General features: G+C 47.7%; 1 protein-coding gene across 2 annotated transcripts in view; it reads left to right on the top strand.

Moving 5' to 3' along the window:
- IGSF9B (immunoglobulin superfamily member 9B) overlaps positions 1–17,279 on the top strand; it is a 164,239-nt gene extending 146,960 nt beyond the window's left edge. For both annotated transcript variants that reach the window (XM_032964378.2, XM_032964377.2), the window contains 4 exons: positions 885–1,346; positions 2,517–2,576; positions 3,464–3,497; positions 5,224–17,279. In XM_032964378.2, the coding sequence (XP_032820269.1) occupies positions 885–1,346; positions 2,517–2,576; positions 3,464–3,497 (556 nt within the window). In that variant the 3' untranslated portion in view covers positions 5,224–17,279. The remainder of the gene's footprint in view (positions 1–884; positions 1,347–2,516; positions 2,577–3,463; positions 3,498–5,223) is intronic.
- Positions 17,280–17,714: the final 435 nt, after the last annotated feature.

The following is a 17,714-nucleotide window of genomic DNA, read 5'->3' as shown; positions in this document are numbered from 1 at the left end:
CCTGATTGCAAGCAGCTTCGATCGCCTTGAGCAATTCCTCTGACAAACCACATTCCCTCGTATATAGAGACACAAAGACATCCATGTCTCATCCCACAGAGACACAGTGACACATCTGTGGTGCGAAAGAAGCTCAACATACATACATAGGAAGAAGCAGTTAAGTTTACCCCACTGATGCTGTGGTGGATAGATCATGGCTGCTGCTGATGATACATATTTTGTTATCCTGTTTGTTTTACATCAAGGCAATAGTCCGTATAACAATTTCTAAGTTCGTCTGTTCTTATGCCATAGAGTTTAACAAGCAGAGATAAGTCAACTTAACACATTCGCCACCAACATTATGATTCAAAATCGATTTTTGAGTAAGTCCATGTAATGATGTAGCCAAATATGTGTTATGAAGACCCGAAGTTAGGGGGTGGAGGGTCTTAATTACACGGATTCTGCAAGATCATCAATTACCTAAAATATTAGCGATGAATCATCGAGGTAGGCCACTACTGATAATCTAGGCTGCTACCGATAATGTATTTTTATTTAACCAGGTAATGCCCACTAAGCTATATAGCTCTTACTTCAGAAGTGACCTGGACACAAATGATTGCTCGACGAAGTGGCTTATTGTGTGGAAATTTATAGCAGGCAAATACTCTGAACGCATGTTGATTCTAAATGTGGAGGGGAAAACCGGAGGATCTGGAGAATAACCCACGCGAACACAGGGAGAGAGATAGAGACACGCAAACTCATAATATACAGGTGTCATGGTTGAGATCAAACCCACGATCCTCTGCATACCAGGCAAGGTAGTTAACATCTCACCACCGTGGCGCTGATAGGGGCAGCAGCAGCAGAACGTTGTCTCTTGGGCTCTGCAGGATGTCGACAGCCATGCCTCCCAGGGACATTCGGATGGGTCGGGAAGACATCCCGTCCGCGATCGCGGCTCTGGGCCCTTCGAGCGCGATGAGCCATGGTCCTCAGCCCTTCTCAGGGCCCGAGTACAGCGCCCCTCCCCCGTACCGCCCGCCACGGTTCCACCCGGCGGCCCTCGCACCTCGGTCGGAGCCGGGCAGTGCTGGCGCCGTTGCGGCAGCCGCTGGGAAGGGCAGGACAGAGCTGCGGGAATTCTCTGCCTCACCCAAGGGGGACGTCCTGCCCGGCACGTCTACCAGCGAGGGTTCGGCCGGCGTGGGGTCCTCCTCGGTGGGCGCTTCGCCGCACTCAATGCGGCGGCCCGAAGCACGGGCGGCCTCGTCCACGAGGACGGAGGACAGCACGCCCGAGGAGGAGGACGAGGGGCTGAAGGAGGGGGCGTCGGCGTTTCGGAGGAAAAGCAGGTACTGTCCTCGCAGCGACAGTGATGATGAGGGTGACGGTGAGGGTGGCGCCGCTCCCCCTGCGCGCCCATGCCGTCTGAGAGCGCTCTCCCTTCATGCGACGGGCAACTCGCGTCTCGCACCTCGGCACGTTTGACAGCTGTCTCTGCGTGCAGCGGTGGCGAGATGTTAACTACCTCGCCTGGTATGCAGGAGGTCGTGGGTTCGATCTTGACCCTGATGCTTATATTTTTGGAGTTTGCGTGTCTCTCTCCCTGTGGTTACATGGATTTTTCTCTGACTCCTCTGGTTTTTCCCCCCAGATTTAGTATCAACGTGTGTTTTAAGTACTTGGCTGTTATAAATTTCCATGTGAAAAGCTACTTCGTTGAGCTATCATTTGTGATAGCCAGGTCAGTAAAATAAAAAAAGTTTTAGGTAATAGTTTGTGCAATGTGAGCCGGCACCTGCAAGCGGGCATCAGTCTGCTAGTAGTGGTGGGAGAGGGGGGAGCTTCTTCTAATCTCATTGGCACGAAATATTTTCCGAATGGTGCAAATTTGGACCATGACTCCAGCGCGCAATTTGCCAGATTTATCTCGATTGACACCACGTGATCTTTAACATCCACTGCGAAGGAGATGGCGCGTAGTATTTTTTGGTTAATGCGCGTTCCAGTAATAACCAGGGCGGCCGGCTGGATTCGAACCGAGGACCACGAGCCTCCGCAGTGAGCGGCGAACTGGTGTTGAGGACACCGCCGCTGCTGTGGCGTAACGGTGAGCGCATAGGATTGTGACGTAGAGGTCACCGCTTCCATTCGATCTCCTGGTGCCGTGGGCGAAGCTTCATTAACCCCCTCCCCGCCCGCCTCCCTCCCCCATTCCCCCGCCGCCTCTGTCCACTCGGCGGCATAACCGGTTACACCACAGCCAGCCGATCGGCAGCAGGTCGCGTGTGGCGGCGTAAAATATGAGCACTCCCCACCAACCTCTTCCAAGACGTCAGGCCGGCGGAAAGAGTAGGCCAATAATCCTCCACAAGGGGCTCCATTGGGCTCCTAGGGGAGGGCCCCTCTGCGCCAGCAGTCGCGAGAGCGGGCGCTTGTGGAGCTGCGCCTCTGCCTCCAGCGGAGCGGCCGGAGCGAGCCGGCACTCCGTTGACCCCCTTCCCTCCCGTGTCGTCACCCAGGTCGGAGGACCCCGGCGACGCTGGGGACGCCCCCGGGCAGTTAAAACCAGCAGCGCCAGGGTGATCGCTTCTCATTGAAACATCTCCATGCAGTCACAACCATCATGTACCCTCTAACAGTATGACGTGAACCATAGCCACCACACTACCAGGGACAAAGCACTCACTCACCCTCTCGCTCACCTCCCCACCCCGCTCACTCACTACACTGCCGGCCCCAACACACTCGCTCACCCTCTCAACTCACCTAACCACCCCACTCACTCACCACACTGCCGGTGACAACAAGATCAAAACTAGGCATCTTCTGTGTTGGGTCTTGCTTCGTAACGCTATTTTATATTGACAACAATTATAATCATCTTGTAAATAACCTGCAGAAAGGGCGTTTATAATGTGAATCGCATTCAAAGCTGGGAGTTTGTCAGCATTCATACTCTTTGGTTCTATTGAGTAAAGTCACGTAGGTAAAAAATAAAATAACAAAAATATGGAACGCTTCACGAATTTGCGTGTTTTAAGCAATCCTGAATTGCTGATGAGACAACGAATGTTGAAACCGGTCTGGAGTTTGCTTGTGTTGAACCAATGGCGCTGACGAGACGCGCCAAGAATGAATCTGTGCGGCCCATGGGGTCGCGCGAGCGTGGAGTGACAAAGACGGGAAGGAGGCGTTTATTTTGTTCGTAATCTTCTGCACGGCGACGTTTGACGATAATGATGACGACGATGATAGTGGCTGCGTTGTTTGGTAACAGTTGAGTTGACCTTGGTTTGAGTGTGCTGTGTGTTGTTTTTCTGCGAGAGACTATTTTTATTTAGAATAGTTTTTTGCTGTTGTCCTGTACAGCGTTGTGAGATGTACTTTTGCATGAACGACGCTGTATACATTTTAATTTTTACTATTATTAACGGTTGGTTCATTTGTTGTTCCTTCGTGTTCACAGGGGCGGCACGCCAAGGAAATCCTCGTTAATTTAGGTGAGAAACATTTCCTTCAAAATTATTATTATAAACTTGAATTTTGGTTGAGAGCAGAAGTAATCACGATAATCTCTTTTTTAAACCCCATGAACGTTACATTTTAAACGGAACCGATAAAATGTTGAACACTGTACGCTACTCGGAAACCTGTTGAATGTTTACATGCTTTCAAAGTGTGGCTGTTTAACGCGAGCGCCACAGCATCTGTCCGGTCAGCAGCATTACAAATGGGCCATGGCGTGGTTTGTCCAATGTCCTTCACTAATTTTCAGAAGGGGGGCCACGTTCGCCGATAAGACATCATCAGTGTGAGGGCCGCCACACGTTTGAAACCATTGGGGGTTTGACACCACGATGATGGGGGGGGGGGGTGTTTTCACATGTTGTGTAATGGAGGGGGCTTCACTTCAGGAGCCACACTAAAGGCCACCAGGGACCGCCAGTGGACCACGGACCTTGCAATGAAAAACACTGGGTTAGTCGGCAGGTCGTGAGTGGTGGGTTAAAGTGTAGGTTACTGCCACTTCTTCCAAGACGTCTGGCCATGGAGGAAGAGTAGAACCAAAACGCCCTTCAGATCAGTACTTCCGAACCCTTCTGGACTAGCAAACCACGGATCTGGTGTTTGTGGAAATAAAATGTATTTTGTGGAGTGTGCCCCTCAGCATTGTGGGTCAACCAGTGGTCCGCGAACCACAGGCCAGGAACCGCTGCTCTAGGTTCAAGTTTTTTTTTTGTGTAACCACCTGAGATCTCAAGAGAGCAGGATGAATCTGGTTTGCTCGTGACTTGGGGCATTAGTCTGCCAGTAGGGAGGCGGGGCGGTGATGGCTGCCGCTGTGTGCGTGATCACGGTTAAGTCGTTTGCGGTGTAATTTTCGAATTTGTCAACATTGTACCCCGACACCGTCACACCTTGGCCTTCTCTTGCGAATTACGTCAGGGAAACGTTAACGTTCGCTGTGAAGCAGATGGCGCGGAATGTTATTCCCATTAATACTCCGGTTAATACATCGGCAGTATTAGACTAAACTAAAAAACGTTACTATTTTTTATTTTACCAGACAAGGCCCACTGAGCTATGTAATTATTTTTTCAGAAACGACCTGGCCACAAATGATAGCTGAACAAAGTGTCTTTTCGTGTGGAAATTTATAGCAGCGAAATACTCTTAAACATGTGATGTTGATTCTAAATGCGAAGGGGAAAACCGGAGGACCCGGAGAAAAATCCACGCGACCACGGGGAGAGAGATAGAGGACATGCAAACTCCGAATATACAGCAGGTGTCATGGTCGAACCCACTACATCCTGTATGCTAGGCGGGGTAGTTAACATCTCACCACCGTGGCACCCATGGTAGTGAGATGTTACGTATTAACAAGGTCAGCCGCTGGATTCGAAGTGTGAACCCCTGCAACAAGCGGCGAACGCGTCCACAGCCCAAGAGTTCCGTCTCGAGTACGTTCTGCCCGTGCTGCCATCCGCAAGCCATTTCGGGGGCTGTTGTCTTTACCCATACCTTCTTACCAGCAAAATAATATTTACTAAATATATTTTGCTGGTGAATAAAACCTGGTTAATGTCGATGTTGTCGGTTTGGGCTGGGACTGCCGATTTGTGATCTGTGTTGCGTTACGATTACGCACTTATGTAACGAATGAACAATAATACTAATAACAGTCATAATAATAAGAATGGCCTTGTGTTTATTTTTCCATAGATCAGCGGATCTCCTGACACGATCCATCACAATCACCTGAGCTGCAAATGCCTGAGAAATTACTACCTCAGTACCAAGCACACGCTGCTTAGAGAGCGAGAGAGAGTGAGAGAGAGTGAGACAGATACATCTGTCATGACGACTGAAGGGAAATCTCCAAAACACACTCATACACAGAGATACAGCAGTAGCAGCAGCAGAGAAACAGGTGTGTGTGTGGCTCGCAGTAAGAGCTGAGGAACATTGACAAACGCGACAAATGTTGGCCAACTTTTATAAGCCTTAATGAATAACAACATAGCTCTATGAACTTGAACAAAAAGGCACATGACGACTACACCCGTGACAAACAGCAGGTAATGCCGTGGCGACGGTTGAAGCTCGGCAACCATCCCACCGTCCTCGACGAAGGAAGAAACCCCCCCGCTCTCACCGGGGTTCCGGAAAGACGCTCGCTATGCACCGCCAATGTCGTTGTGCGCCTTGTCCCCCGGTGGGGGTGAGGGGTGGGGGGCGGCCCAGCTGGGCCCGGCTGGGCCCGGCTGGGCGTTGCGGTGCCCCCCCGCTCAGTTTCGTCGGCGCTCGGCCGACTACTCCGTGGCAGCCATCTTGTTCCCCGATCGCCCTCCACCTCGCGCACATTCGCTCGCTCGATTTCCACATGCTCCAAATTGACGTACGGTTGTCGTGCGTACAGTGAATTTTATAATATATTGTGCGTTATTATTTAAAACAAAAGTGCTAATTATTTGACATAACCTGAAATATTTTTTATTCAAAAAAAGCTTACAGTGCTAAGTTTGGCTAATTACTAGTTGATGAACATCTAATTTATTTCTACTGACACTTAATGGTGTTTTGATCATTTGTATGGTTTTATGCGGTGTGTTTTGCAAATACTCTACACCTAAACCCAATGTAGGTCACGTCTGTTTACAAGACATTCAGTCAAGAGAGTTGGGAGAAATTTACAGATGTCATAATTTTTTTTCAACTTCTCATCTTTCGCCACTTAAAAGAAAGTGACTTCCAGGCGTCGCGAACGATTGACGCGCTGCCGAAATAAGTAGGCTGAGAGGTCTTGATGAAATCGAGACATTAATGAAATATATAAATACAGCAGTATTCAAACGGTGCTCTTTATTTAATACAAGTTAGCCAAGTAGATATTGTAATTTTGTGTTTAAATTTACGAATATAAAATGCATATTTATTAACAAAAAATTACTTATTTGTACATAGTACAGGATCTATGTCAGCCGGGTGACGCCGCTTGCCCTGGTCGCTAACGCGGCACGCACTTAGTGTTGGCGGAATGGTACGGAACTATCGCGACCCATTGGTTACCACTCGCCGTGACACCACATTGCTAATGCTGACAGCTGGAGTATTAAAGACAGGAGGTTATTGCAACTGTGGCATTGCGCGCACATTCACACTCACAGGTGAGATGGCCTATGGTGCTGTAACTTTCACGTATAGAGTTTTGTAACTGACCTGGTGCTACCGCTGCATAAACGTTATGATACAACCCGCCCGGGAGGAAACATCTCTGGAATTCGTTCCGCACTGCGCGCGTGTGTTCGTGGAAAATACGGCGTGTCTTTTATTCCTTATGGAGAAGAAGAAAAAACCTGCCTGTTCACCAACATTGACGGACATTACGAACGCCAAATTATTTTGGGAAAAGCCGGCAGAATTCAAATGCGTGTAAAATCAAATACACAGGATAACCACGTTCTTGGACAATATTTTAAAAGACGCTCCAGAAAGTAACACGGAGGCTGCCCGAAACTTGAGTCCGGTGTCAATACAGTTACATAGATCTGGTGACAGACAAAGATCCCCCACGTAGCCTTTCACAGATTGTTGGGGCAAGTGCTGTTAGCGAGCACCTATGAAGGCAGACACGGCACACGTGGGGGTGGGTGACTAACGTCATGCCTTTGTTTTCACAGTGATGATGTTTACACATCGCCCCAGATACTCATTTGAGGCCGCGTAGACCTAGGGGAGGCCCAGGACCGATTTAAATATTCTCCACTGTTATTGGCCTTGAGTGGGAATTGAACTCGGGTTCATACCGCAATGCGGTCACCACTATTCTACAGATAACGAATTTGAATATGCGTCGTAAATTACAACAAAAATCGCAAAGCTGCGTACAATTATGAATTGTAACATTATGTTGCAAGTTTCAACAGATTTATCAGCACACCTGCGGTTCATGCCCTGCAAGTTATACCGAGGATATATCTGCTGACAATCACCTCCCTCACAATGACATGTCACAGTCGTCATACTGAATATGATCCACGCTCATTTGATTTGCGTATTGATGTTTATTTACGCATATATTGAACGTTCGCTTCTCTAAAAATACTCCTTTGTGAAAACGACGACAGAGTTGTGCCGAGGAGATGTTTCTTCACCGTGACCCTCTCGGTGCCAGACAGAGACCGACACTGACATTCGGAGGCCGTCAAAATGCAAATCGTCTTCACGCGGCACCTTCAGCAGCGGCACACGGCTCTCGGCGATCGTTTTTTGTTTATTTATTGTGAATACGATTTCGTAGCCTGTGTGTGAACGGCACCGTTAGGGTTTTGTGGTGTTGTTAGTGTGCGCGGGGTTGTAAAATGTATGTCCATGGCCTTTGATATATTGGTGCAAGTAACAAATATGAAGCAATATTTAATTTGCCAAAATTTTTGATTGTCATCTTTTTTTATCGTACAAAAAAAAGAAAAACCATCCCTAATCGCCTTTCTTTTCCAACCAAATTTACACAGAACCCGAAGACGAAAAGATCGCGCTGAAACGGCAACCAAAGACAGTTGACGCTGCGAGTTGCAGTGGCAATCGCGATAGAATAACCAACGGGGATGATGGGAAAAGGGTGGAGATTGCGGATCCCTGGATTGAGTGCATCCTTCGAGCACGCGGCTCGCGTGAGCGGGACATTGCAGGGCTGCGCCTTTTGCCGACCGTCGATCTGCACGCTGTTTTTGCAACCAGTGAATGGATATGAGAACTCTGAAGCGGCCAGATCAAAATGTTTTCCGATCTCCACCTTTCTCTTATTCATTGAACCAAAGGACTGTAAAGAGATATATAAAAGAAAGTTTATTTTTAGGCTCGTGTAAAAATGTGTAGCTGCTATCAAAAATGCTCAAATGATCACGTGTTAAAATTTTACATGTCATTGCGGTTTGGTTGGAAAAGGGCCAGATTCAATGTTTTTTTTAAATCTGCGCACTGTAAATGTTCGGTACAAGGCCTTCATTAATTGACGGTTCAAGGCTGTGTTATTTTATTGTCAGCTGCAGAGGTGAAGCCTCCTGCATTTTTCCTGCCGGTGCAAAAACCAAAATAGCTGCGCTAAATATTTTTGCAGGATGCTCATCGCGGAACGTTCTTACTCCCGCTATTTACTTCATCTGGCCGGTTGGCTCGGTGGCAGCGTGAGCGGCTCGCATCAGGGAAGGTTGTGAGTTCAATTCCTGATTAGGTGCTGACTGAGCCCATCATCTCTTTGGGGTCGATCAAATAAATGCCACTTTTGGTGAGATCGCATAAATATAAATGTGTCGTTAAACCCTCCACCACCCGACAGCCAATTTGTTAAGGTTTGTCACGTAAACAAAACATGCCAGTTCGTGACTCGTTCAACACACCGGTGTTTTGGAAAGTAAACCCACAACATTTACAATTTGAGTAACGTGATGTTTTGGCGATAATTTCAACCCGCCTCATCATGCGACAACCGCTTTGTGAGGAAGTCACCAGTGGCTGTCCTATGGAGAGACTCGCCCCCGCCATAGGAACGTGTAGTTTCCATCACTGTCTCAGGGTTGTAGCCTGCAGATGAGCACTGCCTCAGTGCTCACTGTCGAATCCCTTTGACTCGTTTCTGATGAATATTACTCAATTGGGCATACCAGGCCGCTGCGACGTCCATGGCTGTCATGACATTCTGAATTGTAAATTAACATTACCGAGAGTGACAACGGCGAGCCATGACAAGGGCACAAAGGAGACTTGCAGGATTACAAAACTAATTTTACAACCAACGGTAAAAAAAATGTAATAGAACATCTAAAGAATAAAAAAAATAGACAAATACAACTAAACTATTTTTTCTTTTACCAGGTAAGGCCCACTGAGCTATGTAGCTCTTTTTCCAAAAGCGACCTGGCCACAAATTATAGCCCAACGAAGTGGCTTGTCACGTGGAAATTTATAGCGGCAACCAATTACTGTCACTAATTTGACAGTTACTTTGGCAACACAAACAGCTATATAATCGTTGCTTTATTGCATTCAGACATTCAATCAGTCGCATAGGAGTTTTAAGTCACCAATTAAACTTAAATGGACCAATTCTTGGCTATATTTTGGCCGTCATTCTGCCACTCGTTGGCAAAATGATGGCTATTTGACAGCAAGATGTACTCACTCGTGGGACTGTGTCCGGAACTTGCGAGGATCTGTGAGCTCCTCACAATCCAGTCCAGTTCAACCCAGGATGGATCAGAGGCAGCCACTTGATTGTTTCAAACCGGCTCAAGATGTCCCTTTAGAGGGGTCCATGTTTCGCAAGCTTAGAGAAGGGGAGGCACACTGTGGCTGAGAAGCGATAGGTCAGGTAGCTTCCATACACCGTCACGCAGCCCAATTAAAATGTAACTTAATTCGACTAATTTGGAGTGAAACCTCCACTACAAAACTGGAGCTGGCCATGACCACAGTGCCCAGTTGTGAGAACTCCTACACATTCGTCAAGAAAACCGTGGCTCTCAATTGGAGAATATAAATGTATAACTAGGTGATATTTCGGGAAATGGCAATTAATTAATAAATACGTTCGAACAACATCATTTGTGTGCTTTTTACCACACGTTGCTTGGAGTCACTGGAGTTTAAAATAAATAGGGGTGCACTTTTCATATTCCATTCCGGAAAGTTTGGACCACCTGCCCTCATGTTATTGTTCATGTTGCGTTATTATTTGGAGGGAATACAATTTGTATCCTTTTCACGGTACATCGACTTTCGTGCTAAATTTTGAAAATAAAAATTGTTACTTTATTCCACAAACTCATGATCGTGGAATAAACACTCAATGATAGAGTTTGGCCAAACATCACCAACATAGGACCACAAAGCTTGGGTAATTGTTGCCACTGGCTGTGGCTGTCTTCCCGTTTCGCACGTTTCTGAATCTTTGCAAATTACATTATATAGCATTTATTATTTTTCAAGGAAACATCACAGTTTTTTTCATGATGGAAAGGGAACGCTTCAAGTTTTCCAGATTTTGTGGAGAGACGCATCGGCTCCAACACGTCTGTGTATCGTTTCCGGGTACATAGAGACGCAAGAGAGCGACGCGCACACGATGGTACATAACGGCGATGACAGTTTTATGCAGCGGCAGGGTTTCACATTCTTAACAGGAACCTTGTTGGGATGCTGAAATTAATAACGCTGATCTGAACGTGAATATTACAATCGTGAAATTAACACAGCCTTGGAACGCCGGTACAATGTAAAACGCTATAGATGTTGCTTATGATTCGCTGTATTTTCTATTTGGGAAATTAACCCTTTTTGCGACGTTGAACTCGTGTTATATTGCTTTGTGCAACACTACACGTGGTCACACAGAAAAAAAGAATCGTTAAGAAATATGAATCCCTGTATACAATCTTCAAGCTCTTGTTTTTATAGTTTGACCATAGACAATGCAGTTTAATTACGTACTTATATATGGATGTTCAATATTATCTTTGTATTGGTATAAAGATCTTGCACTATGATATTCACATGAAGCTGACAACTTTACCGCTTGACACATGCGGTCTGCATGAACCCTTTCACCTGCAACTGGGGCACAGAGGAGACGCGGTTGAACCGTGGCCGGCAAGTTTTGCGCCCCCTCTCCTGCGGTGGCTAAATACATGGCAGCTATTATCCAGTGGGCCACGACGGAAGTTAAAGGGCGCAAACCCTGCCCGGTCAGGCGTTTGAACAGCCGACCGAGCGGTTCAAGTGCGCGGTTACGTCCAAGGGGTTCACGGAATGTCATGAACCTGGCAAGAGTCGAGATATTTTTTTTACGTTAGATCACGTAAATATAAATGTGCCGTTAAACCCGCCAGAACCACTCGACGCAGCCAATTGCTTAAGGTTTGTCACGTAAACAGAACGTGCCATTTAGTTACTAGCTCAGCACACCAGTGTGTTGGAGAGTAAAGCCACAACATTTACATTTCGAGTACCGTGACGTTTTTCCGTTAATTACAATCAGCCTCATCAGGCGACAGCCAGTCTTAAATAGAGGAGGTAAACGTGATGTCGTCGCTTGTGAGCCAATCTGATGCTATTTATATTTACGCAATCTAACGGCAAAACAAAAACTTATTGTGGATAACATTGGTCGCAAAAGCCTATGACTTCTACGTGTTAAACTAACCTGGCTGAGGTGAAAGAGTTGGCAAAAAATGTAAGATTGCTGCAAGGAAATGTTGCGAAGTGTTCGTGGAGTTGACGGCAACGTGTGTAGCGATACGTCCGCCGCAATCATTGCGGCTCCGCGCGTCTCCCCATCGCGCCACGTTTATTATGCAGCAGACCGACATTGTTGCCCGTGTATGGCATCAATGTGATAGCCTCGTTGCCTCTTTAAGAAACACATAATAAATAAATAAAATATATTGCCTTTTTTGGTGCTCGTAAGTAGAACAAGGCAGCTTGAAGTTGTTCTTGCCTGTAAGCTGCCTGCAGAGAGGTGGACATTTTGCAGTTTCCATATTCTCCAGATTATAAGACGCTCTGGAGAGAAAAAGGCACCCCAAACTCGTGCCCAATGAAGTCACACAAATCTGGCCGTCCACACGCACGCACAAACACACGCGCACTCACCAGATTATCAGACGCACGCCTTTGCTTTGGTGTATATTGGAGGGAAAACTGCATCTTATAATCTGGAGAACACGGTGTTTTTGGGAAGGAATGCTAAATCTCTGATCGTACATCGAGTCACGAGAGCCAAGCTCAGTACTAAATCACGGGTTCTCGAGTCATAACAAGGTCTTGGGTGTGTGAGAAAGAGGACAGCCCAAGCGTGCATCTTTGTGCCGATGAACAACCTCTCCGCACATATTACGATCCACCTCACTGTGCTCTCAGGGGCTCGTGTACCCACCGTGTTTAAAGAGATGAACCGTTTTTAAAACATTTTTTTTAATTAAGAAAGCCTTCCCAAGCTTTCCCATGCCTACATGAATTTCCATTGTCTGCGGGGAAAATTACGTAAAGGAACGAACCAATAAAAAAGCTAACCGTGTGGGAAATCCCTTTTTAACAATATGCAGTTCTTTATACGATTGTTTATTAGAACACGTGCAGTGCTGTGTACAGTGGTTGAATTGTTACATTTTTACTCCCATATGGGAGAGCTTCCACTTGATCTTGTTGCCGGGAAGAGCAAAAGAATGCCGTCCAGGAGCAAAGTGTGTGGATGAAGAGAGGGGGCCGCGGGTTAAGAAGTAGGGCAGCAGAGTGGTGGTGCCGGACTTCCCGGACTCATTTGTTTGGTGTCACCCAATCACACGGCGGCGGCGCTGGTGCTGTGTGGCGAGGCCTGATGGCGGTGATGATGAATCCCCTCTCTCGAAGACAGCGATTCTTAACCTGGGGTGCACGCACACCCTGGGGGTACGACATGCCCTCTCTGGGGGTGCGCGACATGGCCAGAACTTTTTTAGAAGGTAAATAATTGAAAACACAAATTAAGCATGGCCACGTGAGTTACAACTCCTTTGTTTAATCAAACCCTATGTATTTATTAACATAAACAAAATTACGATTGAGAACCAAAGGAGTGCAGGCTGCAGTAAAGGTTAAAAACCACTGCTCTAAGAGAACCCTCCCATCGCTGGGATTCTTTAAAACTGTTTCAAGCGAACGGGGGGGGCGGGGGGCGGGACAGCCGTGACGTAATGATTCGTGCACCAAGACTCGCTACCCAGAGGTTGCTGGTTCGATCTCCTGACGCGGCGGTTGAAACAAGAACGGTGCAAGTTTATTTTATCACCCCCCACCGCCGCGTCTGTCCACCCAGCAGTACAAATGTGTACACCACATTGTGGTGGGGTAAAGTGTGCGGGCACTCCGACCTCTTGCAAGACATCTAGAGGGGCTCTCTATAGCGCCCTCTCGTGGAGAGCCACCAGCGGTGGTGTGAGCGTGTCACTGCAGGGCAGCGCCCGCATCTACCTTAACCGAGTACAGCTCACCGCGGCCCCATTGTTGACCCACAACGGATTTATCTTGGGCAATTCCAAACAATGGCACACGGGGGGTCCAAACGAGGACTATCTTCCTGCACTTTGACCCCTGGCGGTGGGAGGAGAGTGAGGGACCGTGTGTCGTGTGCGCGCGTGTGTGCGAGCGACCTTCACTTTGGTGAACACCAAATCACGGATGGCTTGATTGTCGAATGTTAAACAATGCATTTAATCGTTAATGTACAATTACTTGTGAGGGAGTAAAAAGTTCTACTCAGTTATGTACAGTCTATTGTGATTACAACCACACGCAATCACAATTTAGATTTGACGGCGTGCGTGTGTTTGCCGGATAAGTCCAGCTCTGGTGACTGTCTCCGCTCATTTGGTATATTTTTTAAGGTCCGTCGTTTTAATTTGCTTTACAAAAACAATGTAGCTCTATATTAATGTTGTTGTTATCTTACAAACACCGTTAAGAAGCTGACGGGGCAGAGTCGCCATGCTCTCTGGCAGTTTCACTGCTCTTGGGTGGGAGCTCATTGAAATGTTTTTCGAAAGCGCGCTTATGCAGACCGGTCTCATCCGTAACCCCACAGCCACCCGCAAGCACCGCAGGTCCGGTGACGAGAATGGGCGATTTGCAGCACTGATGCTTACTTTGGCGAGATGTTAACTACCTCGCCTGGTATGCAGGAGGTCGTGGGATCGATGCCGACCCTGAGTTTGCGTGTCTCTCTTGCCGTGGTCGCGTGGATTTTTCTCCAGATCCTCCAGTTTTTCCCTCCAAATTTAGAATCAACGTGCTTTTCGAGTATTCGGCTGTGATACATTTCCACGTCATAAGCCACTTCGTTTGAGCTTGCGTGTGTAATAGCCAGGTCGCTTCTGAAAAGAGCTATATAGCTCAATGGGCCTTACCTGATCAAATAAAAAATAGTTTAGTTAACTATTGAGGGCGATTTTGGCACGTAAAATAAAGATGTATTGAAAGGAGGTCTGGAATGCAACTGCAGGCACACCCGAGCAAACCGTAGATCGCATTTTGTACCCTTGCCAGGTTCACATTCAAGTGAAGGCAGCAGCAGTAGCAGCGGCGTGGTTTTCCCGCCTGGCTGGAACTTTACATCGCTGTTCACTCAGACGTACGCGAGAAGCAGACTGTGACGACGCGGGCATTTGGGGGCGTCATCGGTGCGGAACCGACCACCGCTTTGTTACGGGGTGTGCGAGGCCATTCTGTAACTGTTACGGTGTGAAGGCGAGCCACGACGAGTCGCTTTGCCATTACTTGGAGCACATGACGCTCGTTTTCCCATCACGACGGTTGGTGGCCCTGGCTGGACGCCATTTCACCTGCCGTTAGCATGGTTGACTAGGTACGGTGCGAAAGAAGTTCAGCGTGCAAGTTCAGCATACATTGCCATCACAACATTCGGATAACGGATTTGACCGGAGAGTAGGAGTGAAAGTTGTGGGGGCGGGGTTTGTTGAGTCAATCTCCTCCAATCAAGGCGCCGGGCACAGGGGAGTCCGCGCGTCTCTGAGCGGCCCCGCGAGCGGGGCTCGCCGTGCTCGGGGGGAGGCGGCAGCGGCACGCGGCCCCTGTGCGGGACTTACGCGTCGAGTGGCGAGCCCAGCGGCGCAGTGAGGAGCTGGCGCTTGCGTTTACCGTACGTTGAACTTCTTTCGCACGCCGCACGTAGCCAACCGTGCTAATCGGAAGTGTAAGGGGGGAGGGACAACCAACTAAACACGAATACGCAGTTCTAATGAAATTATTTTTCAATAAAAATGTAGAAGTTCATATCTCCAGTAGCTTCCCAATATCAGAAGAAGAAGAGCGTTTCGAAAGCACACGATTCGGCGACCGCCTTTGTTCCGTGACTATAGCCAAGAGCCGCTGCTTCTGCGAGGGTGACCGGAATCCGCGTGAGAGAAAACACGTGGTGCTGCTGCTCTATGTAACGTGACACGAGTTTTGATCGCCTTCATACGTTAGGGGCCGTCCATAAATGACGTCACGCGATTTGGGACGATTTTTTGCCCCCCCCCCTCGTCACACGGCGTCACAAAAAGTCAGACCTCCCCCCCCCTCAAATATGACGTCACAAAGCTCTGCCCCCCCCTCCCCAAGCCATATTTTCATATTGAAAATAAAGCATGCTTCAAATCGCTTTAAACTATTGTCATTGTAGTGCGTATTTAATGTGGCGCTGCACTCTGATGTTGTAGGAGTGTTGTTAAAACAATTAGTGTTGTTTTAACAATTATATATTGATTTAAATTTGCGCGTCACACATCGTCCCAAATGTCTGACCCCCCCCCCCCCCAGGTGCGTGACGTCATTTATGGACGGCCCCTTATAAGTTAAAGATTTTTTTCAGGCGCCAATTTGACCGACACACATCACGAAGAGCGGAACTTCGCTGCATTGTGACGTCACGGTGAGCGTGCGAAGGGGGCCCGGGTCGTGGGGAGCTGGGCATGGGGCATGACCTCCTCTCCCCAGGCGGCTGCATTGGCAGGCGTAGCTGTGAAGAGTTGGGCTATGCTGCGGTGTGGTAGCCGTGTGGCGAATACCGTGGCGATCGCGCCTTTGGTGATATGAGCTTCTGTAATGGCGCGCAGTTAGAGGCCTACGCATTGACCGTTTTAAGATGTGGAGCCATTTCCAGATTGCGTACCGAAAAGCAACCTCTATAAATGTTGAGTTTATCAAGCTCTCGGATGTGAACCAGCATTGCGTCTCTCTCCCGATGTTGTCCGATGTTTCGCTCCGCGTGCTGGTGACTACTGCAGGAGCAGAAGCCCACAAAACCCAAAGCGTGAGTGCACCAACTTCCACGCTCGCATTTCCCGAGGCGCGATTCTGAAAGACGCACGAGGCCACAACACAGCATTGTGGTCAATCTCACGGCTCACCCGCGACGTGAGTGGCAGAAAGGCCGGTCTTCGAAACCCGAACCCCCAATGTGGTAAAACCCCTGCGGATTGTCAGGTACAGGAGGGCGGGTGGGGGTGACTGGTTACAGGCCTTACAGTCTTACAAACACAGGGAATCTTGACAGCAGCTCGTTATGAGCTAGCGGGGCTGCAGTCTGCGGCAACGTCACTAAACATCAACTTGGTGGCAGTCGACAACTGCCAGAGGGCATGGCGGGCCTTGACTTTCTTCTCAAGGGTAAACATTTACGAATTGGGGAGGCTTTGAATGAAACCGACTTCGTTACACTTCGCCCACCGTCGACTAAAGTACCTATGTGTACTACAGAGTGAATTAAAGTTCGTATTTTAAGTTGAAAATATATTTTATAACGAATGTATGTCTATGGTAAAAACAAGAAAATCTAGCTGCTGAATTTAAATTATGTAAATTACAAAGAGCTATTTAAGATCAACCAGAGATACATTTATATGCAGAGTATTATATAAAGTAAATTTCCATGTTGAACAAAAAAATATTTTGAAAAGCATCGAAGTTGAATATGATGTGAGGAGAGAGGCAAATGTATCGAATGAAACGGCTGCAATCACTTTTTTTGTACAGGCGTGAGGAGTGTGTCGCATGCGCTGTAATCTTAGTGATGCTCTACGCATAGAGCTGGGCTACGATTAGCACGGTTGGCTACGTACGGTGCAAAAGAAGCTCAACATACATACGAGGAATGACAGTGGGTACACAACTGGAAGTTGTAAGAAATGATTTATGATACCTGGTAAACAATAAATCATCATGTGAAGTCTGCATTACAACATGTGCATATGAGTCGGTGTGTGATCATATCTACACGTGAGTGTGCGTGTCTTCTGAAGATGTCTGACTTCACTCAGCGTGTGGGCAAGAGAATGACGTTTTGATTTGGTGTGGAGACGCGCACTGGGGAGCACACAGACGAGTGCTGCAAAGTGCCAAGATGCCAATGCTAAAGTGGATGCTGGGAATAGCTCGAAGGGAAAGGAGGAGGAGCAGTAACGACTTTAGAGCGTTAGCAGAGGTCACTCGTATTCTCGAGAAGGGAGGCAAGACTGAGATGATTCGGACACGTGTTGAGAAGACGTAATAGGTTCACACAGAAGACCCATAGACTTACACAGAAACCCATAGACTTATTGAGACCCATTGACTCACACAGAGACCACTAGACTCCCACAGAGGCCCATAGACTCACACAGACCCACACACTATCGCAACGA

The sequence above is a fragment of the Petromyzon marinus genome, chromosome 32 (genome assembly GCF_048934315.1).
Source record: "Petromyzon marinus isolate PM22_M1 ecotype Great Lakes invasive population chromosome 32, UKy_Petmar_22M1.pri1.0, whole genome shotgun sequence".
In the NCBI taxonomy this organism is placed as follows: domain Eukaryota; kingdom Metazoa; phylum Chordata; class Hyperoartia; order Petromyzontiformes; family Petromyzontidae; genus Petromyzon; species Petromyzon marinus.
This window is presented reverse-complemented; position numbering and strand designations above follow the sequence as displayed.